Source organism: Ailuropoda melanoleuca, chromosome 2 (genome assembly GCF_002007445.2).
Source record: "Ailuropoda melanoleuca isolate Jingjing chromosome 2, ASM200744v2, whole genome shotgun sequence".
NCBI lineage: Eukaryota > Metazoa > Chordata > Mammalia > Carnivora > Ursidae > Ailuropoda > Ailuropoda melanoleuca.
Window position 1 is genome coordinate 181,159,295 of NC_048219.1, and position 23,369 is coordinate 181,182,663.

At 56.0% G+C, this 23,369-nt stretch overlaps 3 protein-coding genes across 18 annotated transcripts; 1 reads left to right on the forward strand and 2 right to left on the reverse strand.

Annotated features, from left to right (window-relative positions):
• The first annotated feature begins 2,935 nt into the window (after positions 1-2,935).
• ZFAND2B (zinc finger AN1-type containing 2B) lies at positions 2,936-5,921 on the forward strand. Of its 2 annotated transcripts, XM_034655229.1 has the most exons (10): positions 2,936-3,056; positions 3,179-3,251; positions 3,531-3,625; positions 3,866-3,997; positions 4,129-4,280; positions 4,533-4,625; positions 4,704-4,764; positions 4,868-4,935; positions 5,251-5,323; positions 5,525-5,921. In XM_034655229.1, the coding sequence occupies exons 2-10, from the start codon at positions 3,197-3,199 to the stop codon at positions 5,567-5,569; spliced, it is 774 nt and encodes a 257-aa protein (XP_034511120.1). In that variant the 5' UTR covers positions 2,936-3,056; positions 3,179-3,196; the 3' UTR covers positions 5,570-5,921. The 2 variants fall into 2 exon arrangements, with proteins under 2 accessions (XP_034511120.1, XP_011231884.1); XM_011233582.3 differs by lacking the exon at positions 2,936-3,056 and having other exon boundaries at positions 3,065-3,251; positions 5,629-5,921.
• Positions 5,922-6,259: 338 nt separating this feature from the next.
• On the reverse strand, positions 6,260-13,808 carry ABCB6 (ATP binding cassette subfamily B member 6 (Langereis blood group)). 2 transcript variants are annotated; one of them, XM_034655210.1, is made up of 19 exons: positions 12,706-13,808; positions 12,254-12,391; positions 11,815-12,004; positions 11,561-11,662; positions 11,209-11,392; positions 10,479-10,600; positions 9,858-9,967; positions 9,457-9,522; positions 9,155-9,280; positions 8,942-9,018; positions 8,786-8,849; positions 8,584-8,669; positions 8,340-8,397; positions 8,028-8,132; positions 7,449-7,623; positions 7,211-7,323; positions 6,872-6,966; positions 6,729-6,797; positions 6,260-6,539 (listed from the first exon to the last, which is right to left on the reverse strand). In XM_034655210.1, the coding sequence occupies exons 1-19, from the start codon at positions 13,252-13,254 to the stop codon at positions 6,437-6,439; spliced, it is 2,532 nt and encodes an 843-aa protein (XP_034511101.1). In that variant the 5' UTR covers positions 13,255-13,808; the 3' UTR covers positions 6,260-6,436. The 2 variants fall into 2 exon arrangements, 1 of the variants encoding a protein (XP_034511101.1); XR_004623629.1 differs by lacking the exons at positions 6,260-6,539; positions 6,729-6,797 and having other exon boundaries at positions 7,211-7,340.
• A 150-nt stretch (positions 13,809-13,958) lies between these two features.
• On the reverse strand, positions 13,959-23,239 carry ATG9A (autophagy related 9A). 14 transcript variants are annotated; one of them, XM_034655213.1, is made up of 17 exons: positions 23,063-23,239; positions 22,725-22,785; positions 22,013-22,067; positions 21,487-21,618; positions 21,324-21,367; positions 20,725-20,789; positions 19,762-19,923; positions 19,424-19,565; positions 18,421-19,169; positions 18,177-18,330; positions 17,892-18,071; positions 17,235-17,483; positions 16,842-17,020; positions 16,616-16,739; positions 15,639-15,861; positions 15,300-15,445; positions 13,959-15,013 (listed from the first exon to the last, which is right to left on the reverse strand). In XM_034655213.1, exons 4-17 carry the CDS (start codon positions 21,587-21,589, stop codon positions 15,008-15,010), a joined length of 2,526 nt encoding a protein of 841 aa, XP_034511104.1. In that variant the 5' UTR covers positions 21,590-21,618; positions 22,013-22,067; positions 22,725-22,785; positions 23,063-23,239; the 3' UTR covers positions 13,959-15,007. The 14 variants fall into 14 exon arrangements, with proteins under 14 accessions (XP_034511104.1, XP_019662681.1, XP_034511103.1 ...); XM_019807122.2 differs by having other exon boundaries at positions 22,013-22,070; XM_034655212.1 differs by having other exon boundaries at positions 22,013-22,070; positions 22,718-22,785.
• Positions 23,240-23,369: the final 130 nt, after the last annotated feature.

Below are 23,369 nucleotides of genomic sequence, written 5' to 3' on the forward strand. Positions count from 1 at the left end.
TTTTTTTTTTTTAAAGATTTTATTTATTTATTCTACAGAGATAGCGACAGCCAGCAAGAGAGGGAACACAAGCAGGGGGAGTGGGAGAGGAAGAAGCAGGCTCACAGCAGAGGAGCCTGATGTGGGGCTCGATCCCACGACTCCGGGATCACGCCCTGAGCCGAAGGCAGACGCTTAAACCACTGTGCCACCCAGGCGCCCCCTGACAAAGTCTTGAGAAATATCCTGAATCTAATGGGATGACTTATAACTATCTCAAAACAGACAAAGTGAAATCAAGGAGTAATGGCAGTTAGCCATAGCTCTGTCGGGGTGTAGACTTTGGGAGGAGGCAAAAGAATTAGGTAATGAGATGACTTAAGCCCATATATGTGAGCTACAAGATCAGCCTCTTTTTATGAAGTTCACTGTGTCCCACTGTGGAAAACAGAATATTTCAGATAACAATCTCTTTTCCTGTCCTCTAGTCAGTATGACGTACAGAAGACTGGCAGATGGCCAAACTATAGGTTATATGTTACAGGACCCGTGGTTTTATGAACACTGATTCTCTTGGCCTCCATTCCAAATTCTTGGGAAAGAAACTGATTGGCCAAATATTGCCAAATATATCAGATGCTCCTGGAGCCCTGTGCCATATTTGTCCGGTCCATCTATGACTTCAGCTGCTGCTGTGGACAGTTCATATAAGCCCTAATGGCTTCCCACCTCAAAGCCCAGCCTTGCCATTTCTGCCTCAAGGCAAAGCCTCCATAGCTCAATCAGCTTGCGCATGTGTGCAGACTGGCTGTGCAAAGTGGGCGTGGAGAGTTATCACCACTGGCAGCTACCCCCAACTCGTGGCAGACAAGAGTCAGCTCCGCCTTCTGCCCTTTAGAAAGACAATTCTGAAGTGCACTCTATGTGGTTCTCCTATGGTTCCCAGTGGAATTGGGCTCGTATTACCGCAGCAGTAACCAGCTCCGTAACATTCTTTATTGGCTTTCCTTCCTTCCTTGTCTCTCTCTCTTACTTTGGCTAGGATTACCTCCCACATGAACTACCTGCACCCAATTCCTTGTGTCAGGGTATGCTTTTGGGGGAACACAAACCTAGACACCCAGTACGTGTCAGATGATTACTCCCAGACCAGTCATCTTTGGGAGGGCAGAAACATGGCTGTCCTGAGCCACCCCAGGGTGTGAGGGTGGGTTGAGGGAAGCAGCTGTCAGAATTTCCCTGAAAGAATGGCCAAAGGTGTTCCATACATGAACCCAATGTTTGGCTGAACTTTTGCATAGATGTAAGTCAAAGTGTTTCCTGAAGATAAGGTTAGAATTTTTCTTTAAAAATTTTTTTAGTACTTTATAATTGCTCTGGGAATAGAATCACCCCCCGCCTCCATTTTATCCCTTCAGTGCTATATTGGAAAGTGACTTATTTTAAAATATCTATGTCATATCTAAACTCTCTACTGAGTTCTCACTAATTCTAAACATTGCCCCCACTCTGGTTCAGGCCATCATCATCTCCTGCCTGGATTACGACTTCCTACCCCGTCTCCCTTTTTCCAATCTCACACTTCCCCCGATCTCTTCTCCACGCTGAAGCCAAAGTGACTTTCCCAAAATACATACCTGATCATGTCACTAACCCAATCATGTCACTTCCCTGCTTAAACCTATCTCTAGTCTCTTGTTATATTTATGTTGAAATTCTCAATACTGCTGTGGCCTCCACTGTCTGAAATAATTTGGCCCCTGCTACCTCTCCAGCTTCACTTCCTGCCAGACTGCTTTTTATACCTAAGATCTGGATGCCCCAAGCTTTTTTTTCCTTTTTATTTAAATTAAATAAATTTGTTTCTACTTAAATTTTAAAAATTTAAATTTTTATTTAAATTAGCCAACATATAGTATATATTAATTTCAGATGTAGTAGTGTTCAGTAATTTATCGATTGCGTATGGCCCCAAGCTTTCTTAAAGCTCATCTAGAGGACCTCGTTCTCTATCTCCAGGTCTTTGTCCCTGCTGATTCCTCTGCCTGGAATACCACCTCCTTCCACTCTGTTGCTTTCTCCCTTGGCCTTCACCTAGCCAACATCCACTCACCCTTCAGGTTTTGACTAAAAGAATACTCGTCCACCCTAGACTAGGGGTACTTGAAAAATATATATATTGCCCTGTAACTCATGTCTTTGCACATAACATCCAGTGGTTTCGTCATATGTTTTTATTAATAAGCCCCCAGGGGCCTCTCAGCGCTGAGCTACTGAGTTCTCATCTGTGAGAACAGATGAGATGATGACATCCTGACACAACTTACTTCATTCTTAACGTCAAAGCAACTTTACTTGTAAAAACAACCTTTGAAATCACATCAAACCCACATAAAAAACCCCACACAATTTAGGCCCTGCGCTGGGTGTTAGGGACCCAGAACAAGACAGAGGTGGTCCCTGATGTCCCAGTACATTTATGTGCGTGTGTGTTAACAGCTTATTACAATAAGGTGATAGGGGCGCTAGTACAGAATGAGGGAGATCATACAGTAGGCGCTCCTAACCCAGACTGGGGAGGGTCTGGGAAGTCTTACAGAAAGGGCATCAGAGGTAAACCCGGAGGAAGGATCAGCAGATTCGGGGAGAAATCTGCACTTGGAGGAAATACGGGAGTCGTCAGCTCGTGGAGAGTGAGAGCAGCCGTGGCAGTGAACGAAAGGGCGAGAGCGAAAGAGCGAGAGAGCGAAAGAGCGAGAGAGAGAGAGGGCGAGGGATCCAACTGTGAAGGACCCCAAGCCACCCCAGGCCTCCTTCCCCGAGATCTCATCTATCCTCGCCCTCGCCGGCGCTTCCGCCACTCTGAAAGCTTAGCCGGCGCCCACCACCCCGCAGCCACGCGCAGCCACACCCTCGCCTCACCCAGCAGGGGAGGGCGGGACTCGGCTCCGCAGGGGAGGCTGCTCCCGCCGCCCAGAGACTGCGCGGGACGAGCCCGCCCTGCGCGATGACGTCAGCACGCCCGCGCGCGCCGGGGGAGGAGTGGGAGTCGCTGGCCGGGAAGGGCTGAGGCTCCGGTAACCCCGGCGGGGCGGGGGAGAGGGAGGGGCGGGGCAGGAGCCCCCTGGAGCGCAGGGTCGTGGTCCGGACCCGGAGCGAGAGCCCTAGACACGCTCAGCACCGCTGCTTCTGCCAGCAGGCCCCGCCCGGCCCGGCGATGGAGTTTCCGGACCTCGGGGCTCACTGTTCGGAGCCGAGCTGTCAGCGCTTGGGTGAGGGGCGGAGCGCGTGGGGGCGGGGCCGGGCCGAGCGGGGCTGGGAGCTGCAGGTGGGGCGAAGGGTGGGCTCCGGGGCTGGCAGTGTCAGAGGAGGGCGGGGATCGAAGTTGGGGGCGGTGGCTAAGGGGGCGTGGCTAAGAGATAGTGGCCTAGGACCGGGTGCAGTTTGTTGCAAACCGGGCGGCGTTTTTCCTTCCCCTGAGTGGAAGGCTCGAGTGAGTGGGAGCGACGTCGAGGTCCCGCTGGACCTGCAATCCGACCCGCTCCCTGCAGATTTTCTGCCGCTCAAGTGCGACGCCTGCTCCGGCATCTTCTGCGCAGACCATGTGGCCTACGCCCAGCATCACTGTGGATCTGCTTACCAAAAGGTGAGGGGGCGTTCTGAGGGTGGGAGGGGGCGGGTGGAGGATGCTTGCAGCGTCTCCGGAAGCCCTCTGCCTCCCATTTCCTCTCCTTTATAGTTTTTCTGAGGCTCAGTGCTGGAAACATTGTTTCCTTGTGCGTTTATAGGGGGCATATCCAGGTTTTTTGAGGGAGGCTGTTTCAGGACCAGAGATTTGTTTGGACTGGGAGCGGGTCACAGACTGACCCCTACTCCTTAACTCTAGGATATCCAGGTACCTGTATGCCCACTCTGTAATGTGCCTGTGCCTGTGGCCAGAGGGGAGCCCCCTGACCGCGCTGTGGGGGAACACATCGACCGAGACTGTCGCTCAGATCCAGCACAGCAAAAACGTAAGGTGAGCGTTGGAGGGGTTAGTCATGACCCGGCTGGTACCATGGGTGCTTGCAAACCTGAGCAGCTGTCATGATGGGATTGGAGAATGGGGTCAGAGTCTCAGCAGAGACAAACCTTCCCTCTGCACCTCAGATCTTCACCAATAAGTGTGAACGCTCTGGCTGCCGGCAGCGGGAAATGATGAAACTGACCTGCGAGCGCTGTGGCCGAAACTTCTGCATCAAGCACCGTCACCCACTGGACCATGATTGCTCTGGGGAGACTCACCCAACCAGCCGGGCAGGGTAATTGCAACCAGGTCTAGTACTTGCCTTTGGGATCACCCATCCTTTTGGAACTGACTCAGCCTCTATCGTTACAAGTTGGGGAGCTTCAAACCTGTTACATTTGGCTAAAGGAGTCTTTTAGCTTCCTATTCAAGTGTGTATTTTTCTAGACTTGTTTGGAGGAACTCCCCTCCTGACTTCCTGGGTAAGGCCTGGGAGAAGCATGCAAGCTGTTCTTGGAGGCATGCCAAGAGTGTCTCTTTCCTACAGACTTGCTGCCATCTCCAGAGCACAAGGTCTGGCTTCTACAAGCACCGTCCCCAGCCCAAGTCGGACATTGCCTTCATCTACCTCTCCCAGCAGGTAGGCAGGCCTGCCTGTTTCTTCTCTCCCTTTTTTCCCTTTGCTCTCTGACTTCAGCCTCTTGAATGTCTGCCGTAGAGCAACAGCCCAGTCTCCATCCCGGACAGCCCCTCCAGTGACTGCTCTGCAGAATGGCTTGGTGAGTTGGGTGGACCGAATCAACACCACCACCACCACCACCACCCCCCCGCCCCCAGAGAATAAAGTCCAAGGCAACTGGTCTTCTTTCTCCTTTTTTGCAGAGTGAGGATGAGGCTCTGCAAAGAGCCCTGGAACTGTCCCTGGCAGAGACCAAACCCCAGGCCCCAAGGTGCCTCTTCTGGTGAAAGGGTGGGACGTGGGCATAGGCTCAGTTTGGAGGGAGGGCAGTGGGACCCCTCCAACCCCATGTAGGATAATAATTAAGAACTAGGGCTCAAAATTCAGCTCACTAACCATACGACCTTTGACAAGTTCTTGAACCCATAAGGGTTAATTTTCTCTAAAATGGAACAGTACTCCTACCTACGTTGTAGGTAGGACTGAGAGAATACTCAGAAGCGCTCAGCACAGGGATGCCTAACAGATCAGATGCTCACGTTTTAGACATTATTGTCATCCAGCTTGCGCTGTCCCTCCCTCCCAGTTCTCAGGAGGAAGAAGACCTAGCTTTAGCACAAGCACTGTCAGCCAGCGAGGCCGAGTACCGACGGCAGCAGGTATGAGGACTGGGGAGAGCTCAGGTCCTGCCCTGGGAGGGGAGGTGGGGGGGCTTTCTTCAAGTGGTAGAGCGTTTTGGAATGGTGGTGATCCTTTCGTTTTTGGTGTGACTCCGCCCACACTGGACTCTGACATGAGGACTAGCCCTCATTTCCTTGACGTCGCACCGTCTTCCCTTTCTTCCCCTTTCCTTGCTCCAGGCCCAGAGCCGCAGCTTGAAGTCGTCCAACTGCAGCCTGTGCTAGGGCCCTGGGCTTGGGGAGGGAGGCTCAGCTGAGGAGGACTGTGGCCCCCACACCTCTAGGGTACACAGGGAGAGGAGGCTGGGAGCAGCCAGGAGTGAAGACGAGGAGGCCACTCCAGGGAGCGTCAGGAGCAGCAGCTTGTGGAGCCGAGGCGACAGGAGGCCCTGCTGGCCTCTCCAGCTGCCTGGGAGAGAGCAGATGGAACCGTCCAGTGGGTGGGCCCTCGGCGAGTGCTGGCCAGGCCCCGTACAGCGCCCTGCATCATGTCATCCCCTTTACACTGAGGCTGCCCCCATCTCTAGGGGGCAAGGAGGGGCCTGGAAGGAATAAAGGATCTTGGCAGTCACTAAGACCTCCAAGTGGTGTGTTTCTTTCTCCTGTCCAACCGAAACCAGAGGAGTCCTATCAAGAATGCTCCCCTTGGGGCGCCTGGGTGGCACAGCGGTTAAGCGTCTGCCTTCGGCTCAGGGCGTGATCCTGGCGTTACAGGATTGAGCCCCACATCAGGCTCCCGCTATGAGCCTGCTTCTTCCTCTCCCACTCTCCCTGCTTGTGTTCCCTCTCTCGCTGGCTGTCTCTATCTCTGTCAAATAAATAAATAAAATCTTTAAAAAAAAAAAAAAAAGAATGCTCCCCTGACCTAAGGTAGAGGCCCCCCTGCAATACCCCACACCAAAGTCACAAGGATCCTAGCATAGTCCACACTTTTATTTCCCCAAAAAGTGCTTTTCTGAAAGGTTCTTTTCCCCCGCTATAGCTAGCACCATAACCCAACAGCGGGATGAAATGTGCCAGAAAAGGGATACGTCTTATTCCCTTCTGAGTTATCCTTCAGGAGGGACGTGGCCACAGCTTTGGTCACCAGTCTCAGTCTGGGGGTTTGGCGTCCTCAGAGACTTCTTCCTGTCCCCGCTGCTGCAGCTGCCACATGTCTGCATACATGCCACCTCGGGACAACAGAGCCTCGTGCCTGGGGCAAGGAGGAGGAGGAAAGTGCGAGTCCCAAATACCCGTTTAACCCCGAGAGTCCTCACCACCAGCCCACAGAGAGGAGAGGGATCAGGAAGGGAGCTCCCTCTCAGACATGCCTGGGATTTCACCTTTTCCTCAGGCCCCCAGTTCCGAGGCCCTGCCCTGTTTATCCTGCCCTGTTCCTTACCGTCCTCTCTCCACAATGCAGCCATCCTTAAAGACGAGGATCTGGTCAGCGTCGACCACAGTTGAGAGCCTGAGAAATCAGAGCTGAGTTAAGCACCACACGCTGCAAGTGGGTGCCTGCCGCCCGCCGCCCCGGTCCCGTACCTGTGCGCGACCACGATGGTGGTGCGGTTGGCACAGACTTTGGCCAGAGAGGCCTGGATGGCCCTCTCGTTAGACGTATCCAGCGCTGACGTTGCCTACAGAGAGGATCTGGGTAAACCTGCCCCTGCCACCCAAAAGCCCCGTGGAAGGAGGAGGATACCAGCTGCTCACTGAGACCTTGAGAATCAAAAAGAACCTTCTCTTCAGCTTGAGAACTGGAAGGTGTTTTTATGAAGGATGGATTCATGCTGTCCATCTGCAATGGGACACTGCCCAGCAGCAATGGCCTGGGCACAGGCAAGGGAGGAAGGAGGGGAGCAGGCTGCCCAGGGCCCTCACCTCATCCAGCAGAATGATGTCTGGAGCCTTGAGAATGGTGCGAGCGATGGCCACACGCTGCTTCTCCCCACCACTCAACTTGAGGCCCCTCTCGCCCACCTGCGTCTCATATCCTGTGAATATTGCCCACCTTCTTCAAGTCACACATCATACATTTGGTTTCTGTGGCCAGACGGGCAGGAAGGAATGGCAGGACTGAATCGGGCAGGGGACGGACTCTCTCTGCAGGGAAGCTCACCTTCGGGGAAAGTCAAAATGGCCTCGTGGATGCCTGCGGCCTGAGCAGCAGCCATCACCTCCTCGTCCCCAGCTGTGATGCAGCCGTAGCGGATGTTATTAGCGATGGTGTCATTGAAGAGGACGGTGTCCTGGGGCACGACTCCGATGTGAGACCGGAGGGAGATCTGGGTCACCTGGAGCCAAAACACCATATGCCCCAGGCCATGAGACTGCCCCAATACCCGCCCCCCCACCCCCCCGGCCTGGGAGGTAGGATGGGCTGGGGTGGGGGGAGGGGAAGCACATGGGATGAGGTACAGGAATCCTGTCACCACCATCCCAAATCCTAGCTGTGTGGGCAAAGAACTCAACCTCCCTGAGTCTGTTTCTCCATCTATAAAAAAAAAAGATGCTTTTTATGCCCATGACTACTTTACTTGGGTAGGTCACATGGTGCTAGGTAGGCTGAGGTCTCCAGCTGCAGCTTTTTGCAGGGGTGACCTCTCCTTCTCTCCCTGGAGAGTGGCCGGCACTTCATAGAGAGCCATTCTTTCACACACAGGCCCCTAAATCACCATCTCCTCCCTAGCAACCTTACCTGTGAGATGTCCTGCCCATCTATTCGGATGCAGCCGGAGCTGATGTCATAGAAACGGAACAACAGGCGCAACACTGTGCTCTTCCCTGCTCCCGATGGGCCCACCTGGGGCATTGGAAACAGAGGGAAAACATGTTCAGGCCGACTGGCTTTTTAAGGCTTTGCTCTCCAAGAAGCTACCAGTGTCCACGGAGGCCGCTACATTCAATCCTGTGGCCTGTCGTGACAGGATTCTGACTCCACAGCCTGGGTCACAAACTTCCATGAGCACCGGAGTAGGGAAACTCAAGAAGTCTGGGCCAAGTCTCTCACCAGGGCCAGTGTCTGTCCTGGCATGACGGTGAAGGACACATCCTGCAGGGTTTCTCGCCTGCAAGGAAGGGTGGGCATGGTCAGCAGGCCTGCTGCACTCCCAGTGACTCCTCCCACCAGCAGAGCTACTCCTGGGCCCTGCCCCTCCCCTTCCAGGCAGTCATGGGCTGAGAAGCAGGGATGGGGGCGGGGATGTGTAAATGGATGATGGAACGGGGCTGAGAGGTGGCAAAGGGAGGCTCACCCACTGGTATAGCTGAAGTGCACATTCTCAAACTCAATCTGGCCCCTCTGAAAGCGCAGGGGCCCTGCTCCGGGGAGGTCCTTCACCTAGGAGAGTGCCATCCCGTGCGTGCTGCCACCATAGGTCTGGTATTCCCCAGACACCGGGAACACCACGCAGACTCCTGCTTCCCACAGCCCCCCACTCGCCACGCTTCACTCACTTCCGGCTTCTCTTTCAGCAGGTCGAACATGTTCTCCATGTCGATGAAGTTTGTCTGGATCATCCTGCAAGAACAGCGCTGGCTGGGGCTCCTCTGAGGAGCAGGGGAAATAACCGCGCGCCCCGGACAGGTGAGGGTTCCCGGAGATCAGGTTACCTGTAGTAGGTGCCAAACCAGTTGAGGGGCATGTACAGCTGGATGATGTAGGTGCCAAACAGCACGAAGTCCCCGACCTGTGGCGATCCGAGGAGGAGGACAGAGTCACAGGAGGCCTACGGGCTGTCACCTTGCCCACTTCCCACGCAGGCACCTGGGAGCCCAGACACGGACCGGGGCCCCTCTTCCCTGTCCCCAGCGCAGTTCCCTCACCTGTAGCTTCTGCTCACTGACGAAGTATGCGCAAAGCAGGGAGCCAGCAAGGAGCCCGAGTCCAATCACCAGGTTCTGGGTCTGATTTAGTAAAACCAGTGAAGCGGTTGACTTCCACTCCAAATCCTGGGGCAGTGATATGGGGGGGGGGTGGAATGTCACATACACACTCTCACCAAATCCAAACCTGAGCCCAGGCGTCTTCAACCTCACTTTTTCAGCCCAAATTGTACTTCCCTGGGCTCTGGCAATGCCGCAAGCTAGGCCGCCACTCTCAGCAGACGTCAAACGAGCACGCTCACCTGATACTTGAGGATGGCCTCTCGGTAGCGGTCTACTTCGTAACCTTCGGCGTTGTAATATTTCACCTGACAAAGCCAAGCCACTGTTGTGAGACACGGCTGCAGCTGGAACACCTGGATCATTTCCTCCAGATTCCCAATGCCTCCTTCCTCATTTTGTATTTTTTCTTTCTTTAAACTTTTATTTTTATTTAAGTAATCTCTACACCCAACGTGGGGCTTGAACTCACAACACCGAGATCGAGTTGCATGCTCTTCTGACTGAGCCAGCCAGATGTCCCTCTATCTTCCTATAAACCCCCCCCCCCCCGCCCCTGCAGCTTCCTGGCAGCCCCGCTAGTCCCAGCCCTGCTGCTTCACATCTCCGTGCCTCACACTACTGCCACCAAGGCCTTCGTTACCGTCTCAAAGTTTAGCAGAGAGTCCACAGCTCGGGCCCGGGTAGCATTCTCCTGTGTGTTCATAGCACGTCGAAACTTTGTTCTCCACTCAGTGACCACAATGGTCACAACTGTAGAGTGACAGGAGGGGGAGGAAGGAGAAGAAGAGATCAAGACATCGCTCCCGATAGCAGAGACCACAGGGGGATGTGTGCTGCCTGCCACATACACACGAACCCGGAGCTGTAGACCAGGGACCCAGCTCCCCAAGGGAGAGACATGAGCTCCCCGAGGGCAGGGGCTGTGCCCGAGACATCCCCGCAGCCTGCGCAAAGCCTCGTGTGTGAAAATGCTCCTGGTGACCAAACGAAGGCCAGCAGCATCTGGCTACACGAATGACGTTTCTCCTTGACTTGAACCCACAGCAGGCCCCTAATGTGACCAGGATGCCCAGAGGGCCGAGCTCCGGCTCCCCTGGCAGAGGAGGAGGCCAACGCATCACGTTGGGGAACAGCAGGAGCTCATTCAAGTGCACTAATCTACAGCCTCCCCTAGCTGGGCCACCTGAGTCAGAGGCAGGGCTCATGCCCAAGAAAGTCCCCAGAACACTTCGTGGAGACGCGTCCACCTAGCAGCACTCACTGAGGTAAAGACTCATGCAGAGGAACACGATGAGGCCAAACCAGGCGTTGAAAAACATGCTGAAGTAGATGATGCCGATGGTGATGTCAGCCAGCGTGGGGAGGACGTTGAACACCAGGTAGCTAGGAAGGCAAGTCAGGCCGCAAAGGAAGGTGTAGGGGCTTGGAGCCAGCAACTCTGCCCCCAGGAGTTTCAGTGTGGTGGTGTGTTTTTCAGTAGCAACAGACTAGCATCAAGTGACACACCCCTCAACAGGTGGATGGCTAAATCAAGTCAAGCATGCCCCCGGTACAGAATGCGCCGGGTCGGTTATACAGAACGAGGAGGACCTTCATGTAGGGCAAGAATGTATCTCCATACCATTTTGCTCCTAAGGCAATTCTGAGAATGACACCTATGCTGTGATCCCATGTGGTTTAGAAAAACTCTCCCCAATACCTATCCAGGAGTGCCGTGAGTCTGCACATACGTATGTCAAAATGTCAAGGGCAGAACTCAACATCCTAGATGGGGTGGGAACCTCTGGAAAAGTGAGTAGAATTTATAAGGTACTTGTTCCGTTTTATTTGTGTTACTATGATAACACGTCTATGTTTATCTTAAAATAAAAAAATAAAAATAAAAAAGAGGACGGACAGGCAGCTGAAGCTGGGTGCTTTCTCTTGCCAGCCCCTTCATTCCTGCTTCTCCAGCCCCACCGTCCCACACTCCATTTCCACTAGCCTGGCACCTGAGCAGCCCTGTGACACTGGATGTGCCCCGGTCCACAATCCGTAGAACCTCTCCTGTACGGCGCCCCAGGTGCCAGCGCAGGGAGAGCTCGTGCAGGTGGGAGAAGAGGCGCAGCTCCACCTGCCGTGACGTGAACTGCTGTACCCGGATCCACAGGAACGTTCGCATGTTGCTCACAAAGCCTAGGGGGAGGTGGGGGAGGCCTCAGTAGAGCTGGGGGGCCAAATGACATCAGCCCAGTACCCCATATGACAGGTCCAAGAGCACCAAGGGGCCAGGGGAGGGATGCTTCGGGGAGGAAGAGGGGGAGAGGCCAATGCCACCCAAGGTGACAGCAGGGTCCCTCATACCTGTACTGCCAGTGCCACCCCCCTGAAGGAACTTGAGGATGACAAAGGTGGTAACGGTCCAGGCCAGGGAGCTCCAAGGTGCCTTCTTAGTCAGCAAGTTCACTACGGAGAAAAAAAGTCAGAGCCCACTTCCGGCCCCTAGGACTCTCTTCAGGACCAACTGCTCCAGGCACCAGCCACAGCCCCTTTCTGATCCTCCAGCTCACGTGGCCAATGAAGGACCAGAGAGCTGAGCTGGCACTTCTTCCCCTCACCTATGTCCCTATAGAAGATGGGGACCAACACGTTCAGTCCCCGTTCCAACCCCATGAGCCCCAGGCAGAGGAGCACAACCAGCTGCAGAACTGGACTCCCTCGTGGCCACAGGTAGCCACTCAGGAGACGAAGCTTCCTGCCAAGGTCTCGCCATGTAGATCTTGGTGGTGGTGCCTCTGTTGACTGAACCTGGGATGGTGAAACACATAGGAGAGGGGAGCTCAGAAATCAAAAAGAAGTGCCCTAGCTGAACCCCTCTAGGGAAAATGGATGGGATTACAGCTCCCAGTTATCTCAGACCCACAAGTGATCCCCAGTGAGGTCAGAAAGGGTCACAGGGCACAAACTGAGATTTGGGAAAGAAATATTATGGTGGGAAAAAATGAGGCCAGGCAAGGAAATTCAGACAGACCCTAAGGTTCAGAAATTCAGGTATACCTCGATCCTCTCTACGTCTTGATCCTCTTCATTAACCTTCAAGGCATAGGACTGGGGACGAAGTCCGGGGGCCCAGAGTCCCAGGATAAAAAGCCCTCCAGAGACCACATACCGCAGCACCCACAGGCTAAACTGAACCTAGAATAAAAGGTGTCCAGAGAGCATCAAATAAGACCAAAATGCCTTTGTTACCACTTACAACAGGGCTGGGGGTTGGGCTAGGGCACATACACAGGTCAGGGGCCCAGCATCAAGCAGGCTTTAAAAAAATCTAGAGTGACTCAGCACAGACACACCCACCAGCTGGCTATCAGCAACCAGGCCAAGCAGGCCTCCCCCTTCTTCCCTTTCTTAGAGGCATCCCAAAGTGTGGAAGCAGTGTGACCAGACATACCATCTTTCTTCCCAGCCTCTGCCACTCATGATTCTCCTCTCCCCACGAGGTTCCTTACCTGCTGGCCCAAGTCTGCACGCGCCCACCACCACAGTGGGTTGTTCCAAGACACGAGGGCCAAGTTCTCAGCTGTAAATGCCACAGTCCACAGGAGCAGGAGACCCGAGCTGTGCCTGAACTCGATCCAGATGCCCATTGCTAGCTTCTTCCAGGCCTGGTTATGTTCCACCACGAGCAGCCCCAGGCCACAGGCGCCGGCCAGAGTCCCCAGTATGGAAGCCGGCAGTAGGTAGCCCGGCAGCGGGGCGCCCCCGGCAGTGCCCACCCGGCCAACCAGGGTAGCTAGGGGCAGCGCCACCTGAAGGATGGCCAGAAGCAGCTGCAGCACATAGGAAGCGACAAGAGGGCCGGCACTCCAGGACAGCTCGCGGGCGCCAGCTGGCCGCTCCCGGCGCTTGCAGGGAAGGGCTAGCACCACGGCCAGAGCCCCCAGGGCCATCAGTATCGAGGGCATAAGCGTGAAGAAGAAGCAGGGACTCAGGCCACCCTTCACCCATGCCGGCCCCAAGGGCCCCTCGGCCTCGCAGTAGTTGCCCACAATCACCATGGCGATGCGTGGCCGCCGGCCGAAGCTGCGGGGCCTGCGGGATCTGCAGGAAGGGCAAACGGGACCGGCGGCTCGGGGCGGGGCGCGGATGCTGGGGTGTTTCGGGTCATGGAGGCGAGGGGCGCCAAGCCGCGGGGGTCCCGGGCAGGGACACACGTGAGCCGGGCCACACTACCCACTCTTCGCGCACGCGCCGCCGCACGCACTCACGCAGGGCACGCACGCCGTCTTCGCCGTCCGTCCGCCCCTCGCTCGAAGCCCGGGACCCTCCTGCCAAGTCGGGGCCCGAAGGAATGCTGGGCGTCTGACGGGAGCAGCTCCCTCGCGCAGCAGCCCCGCCCACCAGGGCGGCCCCAGCTCCTACGTAGGGCCCCCATTGGTCAACCTCCCTGAAGGGGCGGGAGGGGGAGGGTGCACGCGGGAAAGGCAAAATACCAGGGCGGAGTCGGCTTGGTCACGCGCTCAGGGCGCGAAATCTGACCGCACGTCCTGCCAGACCTTGACCTCCACGGAACCACAGCTAGGAAATGACCCTTCTGCTAGCAGGCTAGCTCAGTATACCCGAGTAACCGCATAGACCCACTTTCCTACAGGGCCCGGCAGATGTCCAGCCGTCAGGGAAAATTACACGCACCCCACTCCGCTTGTTCCCAGAATCCTAGCCGCGAGAGACAACTAGCGGCGCGAGACAACAAGCCGCGACCTGGTCAAAGTCCCTTTTTTATTAAGGGTTATCAAGCTGTACACAGTTCCTACGCCTTCCGCTGTGAGCTCGGGCAGCGCAGTTCACCGCACCCGCAGCGGACCAGACCTGGGCGAGGGGTGGAGAGGAGAGTAGGAGCTGGATCCCAGCATGCAATGCGGCAGCTCAAAGCCTAGGGCGAAGGCCTCCTGTCGCCCCTCCGTCCCCCTCTGGGGGACTGCGGGAGGCAGGCCAGAGCTCTCCTGCTGGGAGGTAGACCGCGGAGGGCACAACCAGCCCAGTCCATCCTACGTGCAGGCGGTAAGGGGTATAATAAGCAGCGATGGGGGCCAGGACAGCCTCAGTCTCCCAGCGGCCCATCCTAAAAGTTGGGAGAGGGCAACAAGGAATTTCCATCCTGCTCCTGCAATTTAGAAACCGTCCTTCTTAGTGTCAAAAGATAGCATGAGAGGAGCTGGGAGCTAGGGTCTCCGCACCAATGCAAAGCGAAAGCTGAACAGAATGGGGGCAAGCGGCACACATGCCAGTCATGTGCAGGAAGCAGGAGAGAGGTGAGCAGGCTGCAGCACTGGGAGAGAACTGGGGGTGAGGTAAGGGCCACAGCCTGAGCTGCTCATCTGCTCAGGGTGAGGGAGGGGGGCGCAGAGGTTGAGGGTCCGGGCCCAACCTCCCCACTCCACAGTTGGCACAGGTTCTCCCTGCTTGGCAGCTTCTGTGGTGGGCAGTCCTCTGGAGACTTGCAGGGGTGGGTGCAAAGGTGGCAGTACTGGGGCTGGGCTGGGGACCAGTTTCTAGCACCACACTCTGAGCCAAGGCGGGTTCTGGGGGATGAGGCTAGAGTCCTGTGTGCCTTGGTTCCTAGGCCCCCAATTTCTCTCCTGGGGCTGTGGCAAGCCCAGCGTTGGCACCTCCCTTGGCCAGGCACAGACACACAAACACCACACACGTGGAGCCAGGCAACACTCAGAGGAGCCCTCCCTGGCGGGCGGATGGGATGGCAGGGCAACAGCGGCCTCCATCCTGGGACATAGCGACCCTCCTCAGCCTTCTCTATACCTGTGGAGAAAAATGCCTTAGTAGTGGACATAATCTGCTACCTGCTTACCCAAAAAACAGCTTGGGGATAAAGGAAAAGGAAAGCTTGATTTCTGGGGAGGCAAGCGTAGGGAAAAATCAAGCCCTGGATTTCAGAGAAGGTGAGGCAAGAAGGGGAATGTATTTTGGAGGCGGAGGAGGAACGGTATCTCAGTACGAGGCCTGCCTTCTTTCACATGAGACTTTCATCTCGGCCTGGAAGCTACTACTTCCAGTAGCAGTCGTTCTCCGGTCCTGGAGCCCTTACCTTGTGCACCTGAGGGGGAAGCTCATCCTCCGAGCCCTCCTCGGGCACCGGCTCTGGGTGCCTTGATGCTGACTGCCCGTCTTCAGCCCACCCTCCAAGGGGCAACCGAGAGAAGTGAGAGGGAGCCCGGGGTACTGTGCCAGGATCTAGAACACAAGTAAACATACTCTTAGAATGAACACAAACACAAATGTGGAGAAAGGTTCTGGGCCTGTTAGGGGTGGGGGTGAGGGAGTCTCTTTGGGCTTGACGGCTCTGACCTCTTTCCTCCCCAAGAGGCCCCCCAAAGAGCCACCTCTCCCTGAAGGCTCTGTACCCTCCTGTACTCCCATTGGATACCTGTGATACCCCCGTAGCGCCTCTGGAAGCCCCCCTGGAGGGCGGTGGTCTCAGGTGCTCCAGGCCGGGCTGCAGCACACGGATAGCTGGCAGAGCGGGGGATAGGCTGGGAGGCCCGGGAGCCCTCTCCGCCCTCTTCAGGGGCGCTCTCCCCACTCTCATCGCTCTCCCGGCGGTGCCACACATGCCGTTCAGGTTCGGCCTGGGCCTGCTGTTTGTGGAGCTGAGAAGTGGGGGGGATGAGGGGGGACTCATTAGTTGGGGATAGGCTATCTGAAACAGCTGCCTCCCCCCATGCTACCCTCCAGTTCCCATTTTTACCACCTCACCCAGAATCAACGACCCAGAGTAACTACCACATTAACAGTGTGTACCACACATATGACGTCTTACAGGTTACATTCCCAGCAGATCCCTGGAACCTAGTCGTTTGAGTCAAGACCAAATTGGTTGCACATCTAAGTGCCAGGCAGTCTTTCAAGGTTCTGGGAAGACAGCAGTGAACAACATAGACAAAAATCCCAACCTTCGTATGGCTTATATGCTGGGGGTGGAGGCAGGGGGTTGTAGCCAATAAAATAAAAAAAGGGGAAAATGGAATAAGTCAGAAAAATCCTATGGAGAAAAATAAAGCAAGAAGATTCAGGAGGGTGGCCAGGGGAGGCTCTTTTGGTCAGGGTGGCCAGAGACGGTCTCATGGAAGAGGTAAGAACAGACAGGGGAATAAAGGAGGGAGCCATATGCCTAGCTCAGGAAAGTGGATTCTTCGCAAGGGAAATAACAAATGTGTAAAGGCCCTGGATGACAATAAGCTTGGCTAAAAAGGATGGTAAAAGGGTATATGCGGGAATGGAGATCAGAGTAGGTGAACAGCAGAGAAGGGTTCCGAACCCACGTCTTGCTTTCCCACACCTAAAACCCTCTATTTGTCAGCCGCCACCTTGATTCCGGGGCTCTGCCCCTTCCTGCCCACTCACCTGGTGCATATAGAGGGCATGCAAGCTCATCTCGGTAGACGCGTATTCCGACAGCACCAGGCTCTGCAGCTGTCCTTCCCATACACTGCTCCCGGAGCTGGCAGTCCTGGCATCCACCCTGTCCCTTCCAGCACAGACAGACAGCAGCCATCAACATTTCTAAGACCTGCAGAAGTTGCTGGGGGGCTACTGCCATGCCCTCCCATTGTGGCCCACCTCTACTCACCCAGAGCCTGTCATGGTGCTGGGAGCTCGGCCTGTGGGCACCTGACCGGGGTGCAGAGGGGAGAAGGAGCGCAGGGCAGAGGCGACTTCAGCCCTGTGCCTGGAGCCCTGCAGGTCTCTGGGCAGTGGGGGGCCCCGGCAGGACGAGCCGGCTACCACATTTGCAATAAGGCTCAGTGGCTGTGAAAGAAAAGGGGTAGGTAGAATTCCCAGGGCAAGAGGGAGGCCACAGGATCCCTCAGTATTCTGGATGTCGGGACCCAAGGGCACAGACTGAACAGACAGAAGGAAACCGAGTGGGTAGGTACGTCCTTCCACCCCAGGCCCAGTCCTCAACTCCCAGCACCTGGAGTCCACTCTGCCCACTGTCCTCTCCCAGTCCCCAGGAACACACCTCAGACTCAGATTGTAAGGACTGGATAGACGTAAAGAGGGCATTTTCAGGGAGCAGACCCCCTTGGGTGAGGCCGGCGGCTGCTCCGTCCCGCTGAACCTGCTCCTTGAGGAAGCCGAGGAAGGCCGTGCTCTCACGTGGCGGCTGCCAGCCGGGGTTGGTGATGGCAAAGTGCATGAGTGACAGCTCTGTTTTTCCGTCCTCAGCCTGCTGGTACACTGAGGCCTCTGTCTGTCCACCGGACAGCCACTGCACAAGGGAGGCTGCAGTGAGCGGGACTGTCCTCTGACAGGAACCCTTTTTGTACCTTTCTTGCTAGCGGGGAGGCCTTGCCTCTGGAGGACAGAGACTGCAACACGCTGCTGTATGTTGTCCGGGGCCCCGGAGCCCACCCCAGGAGCAGTCACTGCTGGGCTAGTTTGTGCTCGGTTTGTGCCTTTCTCAAGGGAACTTGGCCAAAGTTGCAAGCTGAAGGCTAAAATCCAGCCCAAGCTCCTAGGGACCCAAGCAGCGTGTACCCCGGTGCCTGGCTGCCCAGACGCAGGGCTGCCTCTTTGCGATGCGCTGGCTCAGAGGGGTGTCTTTCTGCAGTCTGCCCAAGGACACCGCATGTGCCAGCATCACCCCTGGCCACCTGCCCCCGTCCTCTCCCGGTACCTGGGGATGCCCATGCTGGCGAACATCCATCTGAGCAAAGGAGCAGGTATCCCCAACACCTACGACCTCCACAGTGAAATTGCGGAAGAAGTCTATGATCTCCAGGGCCCGCGGACGCAGGCAAAAGATGAGGATGAGGGGTGTGACAATGGGGCTCAGTAACTCCTCCAAGATGAACACCTAAAAGAGAGGGGCCCCAGGTCACAAGAGAGCAGGAGGGATCCCCGCCCTCACCACCGAGCTATCAGCCAGTCTCTAACAGGCCCTAACTCCAACTCCACTCACTGCCTTGTACTGGAAGAGCTGGGCAAACTCGTCCCGGGTCTGCGAGCGGTGGGCATTACCCTGCCAGTGGTCAGGCATGTAGTGGATGTGAGCGAGGATCACACGGAGCAGCTGCTCAGGGCAGAACACCATGTGCTGGTCCGGAATGAAGGACCTGGCAGAATCGGGGTCACCGAGAGGTAAGCCTTCCCCAGGGGCGCTAGTCGGCAGCCCGCCCCCTCCCCCACCTGCCGCCCGGGCCCACCTGCACACGGTCACGGTGACCCCCAGGAGTGTGACGGTGGTGAGGACGTGTTCCACGGCCAGCACATCTTCATCGTAGATGGTGAGGGCAATCAGCACGGCCAGGATGGAGCCAGCGAAGAAAGCGCCGTTCTTGGCCAGCAGCGTCAGCAGAGGGGACAAGAAGCAATTCATGTACTTGGAGGCGGGCTTGTAGCCTCGGTTGAGGCGGGACTGCAGCTCGTGCTCCAGCTCGTTGAAGTGGCGGAGGTAGCAGCGGCCATAGAGGGACCAGCAACGCGCCCCCAGGGCTCCGGGCTCCCGCTTCAGCACCTCTGCGTAGCTGAAGAAGGCGTAGAGGATCTGCCAGATGAGGATGAGGGGGCACAGCAGGAAGTTGGCGATGCCGATCCACAGGATGCGGTGGCTGAGGCGCTGGGCCAGCTCTAGCCGTTGCCCTCCGCGTTTGTACTCGGCCTTGAGGCTCCATTCGTTGAGAAACAGAGAGCCAGGTCCCCAGAAGAGGATCAGCTCGAAGTTGTACTTGAGGCCGCGGGTGAAGAAGACGGCCTCCCCAAGGCCGGGCAGGCGGAAGCGCAGAGGCAGGAGGGACTTGTTAACCAGGGCGACCATGTAGTTCTGGAAGCGGAGGATGCGGTGGTAGATGTCCAGCTCCGTCAGCTCGCGCTTGTGGATGCAGATCTGGTGCTCCTTCTGGGTCTGCACAATCCGGGCCTGCACTTCCTGCCACGTGCAGTAGGGAAGGGCCGACTGCGGGGCGGGAGACAGACACAGCAGGGACGGTGGGCTCGTTGCCAGACCCCTCCTCACCCTGCATTAGCTGCAAGGCCCTGTGCTCATCTGGGTGGGGCCTTCGAGCAAAGGCTCCGGGACCTGCCAGGGACAGATGAGGATGCCCGGGGCCCAGCCAGACACCGCACCCTTCCTAAGCCGAGATGCCCCACCCTTCCTAAACTGCAGGTGTGTCGGGCTGTGGCGCTAACTGCCCACCTTCCCAGTCTCACCATGGGGATACGCAGAGCATGCAGGTAGAAGGAGTGGATCTCCCAGTAGCAGCAAATGTTATAGATGAACTTGATAAGCCGATGGATCCAGAATACACCAGCGATGACCAGGATGGTGATAAGGGAGCCATTTTCCTGAATCCTGGTGGTTTTGGAAAAAGAAGGGGAGAGGGGTGGCCCTTGAGGAGTCTTGGCAGACGGGATGCTATGCTGAAGGGGACGGCGAGGCTGAGCCCGAGTCTGTGTTCTAGGGAACGTGCTACTGCCTCACGCTCCACTCCATTTCCCACCTGCTAGTGGAACTCTGGCTCTGGTGTCCTCCAAGCTGAGGCCCTTACCTGGCACTACAGACCTGGGCGGGCAAAAAGGCGTCTGGCAGAGTGACCTTGACAGGCTCTGTAGGGTGAAGACTATGGTTCACCATCTTGTTGGCAAAAAGGATGTCGTAGTCCACACAGCTGACCAGGAAAGTGGTAAAGGCGACCACAAAGAGGAACTGCCTGGGGAAGAGGGGCCACAGTCCAAGAGTCAGAAAGGCACCCGTGAAATAGTGTGGGAAAAGGGAAGAGTCTGGAAGCAGCAGAACAAGATTGGAGAGAAGCCTCTGGGGACACAAGGGGGCTGGAGAACTCCCAGTGGGCTCTCCCCTGCTCAGCCCCAGGGACCTTCTTAGGCCCAAACCCGCTCCTCCTTTTTCCTCTCAGCCTTGGGCGTCACACAATTAGGCTGCTTTCCTCACTGCATAGTAATCTCTGCCACCACTTACTAGACTAGCTCAAAGATTCTGTTGATTGTGGTCTCTGCCACCCAATCCCTGATTTCCTTTTGAGATAGTATTTAAAAGCCCTAAGGGGATTTACAGTCTTTTCTGATTGAAGGAGGGTTTCCCAATCCCATCCTCTTTGGCAAGGTTTTATGGCTCCTTTTTAGAAAACGCTCCGCCTTCCTAGGTGTAACTAAGGCAGAACACACACTTTTCTTAAGTGGCTGGCATCTCTGAGACCTCCTGACCGAACCACGCCCATTCCATCGGAGCTCTGACCGAATGGTCAAGTCTGACTTCTCTTCATGGAAGAGAGAGGATTTGGAAAGAATTCCTTATAAGAGAAATTTTAAAAAAGAGAGAGAGAGAGAGATTGTAAATTTTGGTGCCGCACCCAGTCCCTGAACTCTAAAATTAGTCGACAGGGTTTTGAGCCGGGAACTGAGCCGCATTGGCAGGTATGGCCAGGGCTGAGCTCAAAAAGAGGAAAGACTGAGATGTGGTCCTTCCCCACATCACCGTCCCTTCTTAGACTTACATGAGCTCAAAGATCTCCCCGATGAGCATGCAAGTGAAGCCATTCTTCTGGTGTAGATTATAAACGTACAATTGTCAAGAAAAATGTGGTTGATAGAGACAGCAATTAGAAGCACAGACTGTGGGAGTCACATGCCCCAACTTATGACTCTATGACTTTCTACCTGTGTGACTTTTGCCAAAGTTACTTAATCTCTCTCAACTTTTGTCCGCAGTGGTACTTTGGAAATAATAGCACCTGTCTCAGACGATTATTAAATTGGAGATAATGGGCGTAAAGTATTTAACACAGAGCTGACATAGAGTAAGTCAAAAGATATTAATTATTATAGTTATTAGCATCCCATCAAAAAGAAGGATCACCTTTAGAGAGGTTCCTTATGAACTGACACCACCAAGTGAAAGGCACGTAGGTCTTGGGAAACGCAGGGTTATCATTATCTATAATGATTATTATTTCCCCAGCCTCTTTCAGCCTTAAGAAGAGTTCCATCTCCCTTCCAGGGATTAAACTGAAACCCACCCCAACTTCCCATCCGGGGTCTGGCTTAGAGAGGGGCTAAAGGTCCCAGAGCTCCAATGCAGAGACACAAAGGATATTCGAGAGAAGAAGAGGTCAAGGTTTTCGATGTGGTGCCAGGGTGCTGTGGGCACAGGAGCAGAGATGTCAGAGCCCTGAAGGAACAGGAGCCCCTTGCTCCCTCGGTGTTCCTCCACCAGCTCTCTCCCCAGGCCCCAGCTCCGTTGTCGTCCGAGAACTCACATTTACTCCCCTCAGGGACGTGCACCAATAGGTCCTCCTCCCCAGGGGGTGAATCACTGTAGGAGGCCTCAAGGCGCTGGTATTCAGTGTCGAACTGCGCCATCACCACCGTCCCCTGTCCACTTTGTCCACCTGCCAGTAATGACGAAGAGAACCAGGTTCAGACCTTGGTGCTGCTTGTCTCCTGCCCTGCCTAATAGACCAGAAAGAGTGAGAAAGAATCTCTGGGCTTGATCTCTACTCCCAGTCTTCTGGCTCAAAGGCAGAGGAGTAGTTACCAAAGGAGAGCAGTAAGCTCAGGGCCCGGGAGGTCAGTCATTCCCAGAACCTTTACTGAGTGTCTACTGAGGTCTTGCTGGTCTGAAGCCAGACTCTGCCGCTTTGGGGGGGGTGGCTGTTTCATCTTCTATTCAGTGGAGATAAGGGGACTTCCCTCTACCCTCCTGGAGAAACCCAGGTCTGCCAAGAGACTAGCAGTCTGGAAGCACTTCATAAACAAAAGTGTGAGATAAGCACATGGCCCTACCAGCTCCATGGACAGCATCTGCTCCACTCCAGCCCTTGATGCCCTGGCTCTGCAGCTGCTGGAGGAGAAGGTGTCAGGCCCCAGAGAGTGGGGAGCAGGGACAGAAAGAAACCCAACCCTCCTACCCACCCACCCTCCACTAAGAGGAGGCCAAGCATGAGGCAGGGAGGCTGTGGGGAAGAGACACTAGGGCACGATGTACTTCCTCTGGTTGTACTATACAGGGCCACTCATCCAACTCTAGGATCCCAAGAAGTGGCTTGTTGAACCTGTAAAGACTTGAGTCAGTACATGCCTGGAGAAGGTCAGGCAGCTCCTCCGGACTGTTTTTCCATCACCCCACCTCAGCCTCAGAAATTAGGCCTCTCGGGGTCCTCAAAGCCCCAAAGTCAAAACCCAAGAAAAGAGGCTTTTCTGAAAAGGACCTTTCTGGTCAACCTTCCCCCCCTGGGTCCCCAGCACCAAGGCCCACCAGGCAGGCATAGTTCCTGGATGGGACATCCTGACTGGGTCAGTGCACACCCAGAGCCTGGGCAAACTGTGGGGTCCCGAGGTCCCTGGAGCCAGGCATGTCCAGGCGGCACTCACCCAGTTGGTGCAGACCCTCGGGCCGTGGAACACGACCCAGCCTGGCCCCAGTAGGACTCCCTGGGTTAGCGAGAGCCCTGGGTCCAAAGGAGCTGACCAAGCCCTCGGGGAACTCACCACTCACCGGGTCAGTGTGGACCCAGGGTCATGGAGCCCCGGCTGGCCCGGCCTGGGCTCAGGGGTTCCTGCGGATGTTGGAAGAATCGAGCCAGTCCGGCAGCCGATCGCCCAGGTGGGCTGGGTTGCCTCCCCACACCCACCGCCAAGACCCGAGCCCAGCGCGCCCGAGGGTCGCCCGGCGCCAAGCCAAGGGCCCGGCTCCCAACAGCGGACAACCTCGCGCGCGGCCCCGTCGCCCGCGCGCGCCCCCGCCCGCGCGCCCCCGCCATCAAAACATTCCGGCTGCGCGCCTTCGCCCCTCCCGCGGCGCCCCTTCCCCCCCGTTACTCGCCGTGAGCTCACTGAGGGCTCCGCGGGCACCCTCCGTCAGGCCCGGCCCGGGCCTTGAGATTCCTGTAACCGATCTCGCGTTTCACCTTAGGAACCGTGACCCGAGTGATTCCAGGGGCTCGGTCGGCTCCGCCGGGTTCGTCCGGACCCAGAGCCCTAGGCCCGGCGCCTGCCACTCACTGTCACCCGCAGCCAGTCTGGCCAATGAGCATGGGGGGTGGAGATACGACGGCCAATTCTTGGCTTCGGGGGCGGGACTAAAGGTTAGAAGTGGGTTTTGGACAGTCAGACGACCAATAGCGCGCGCTATGTGGGGCGG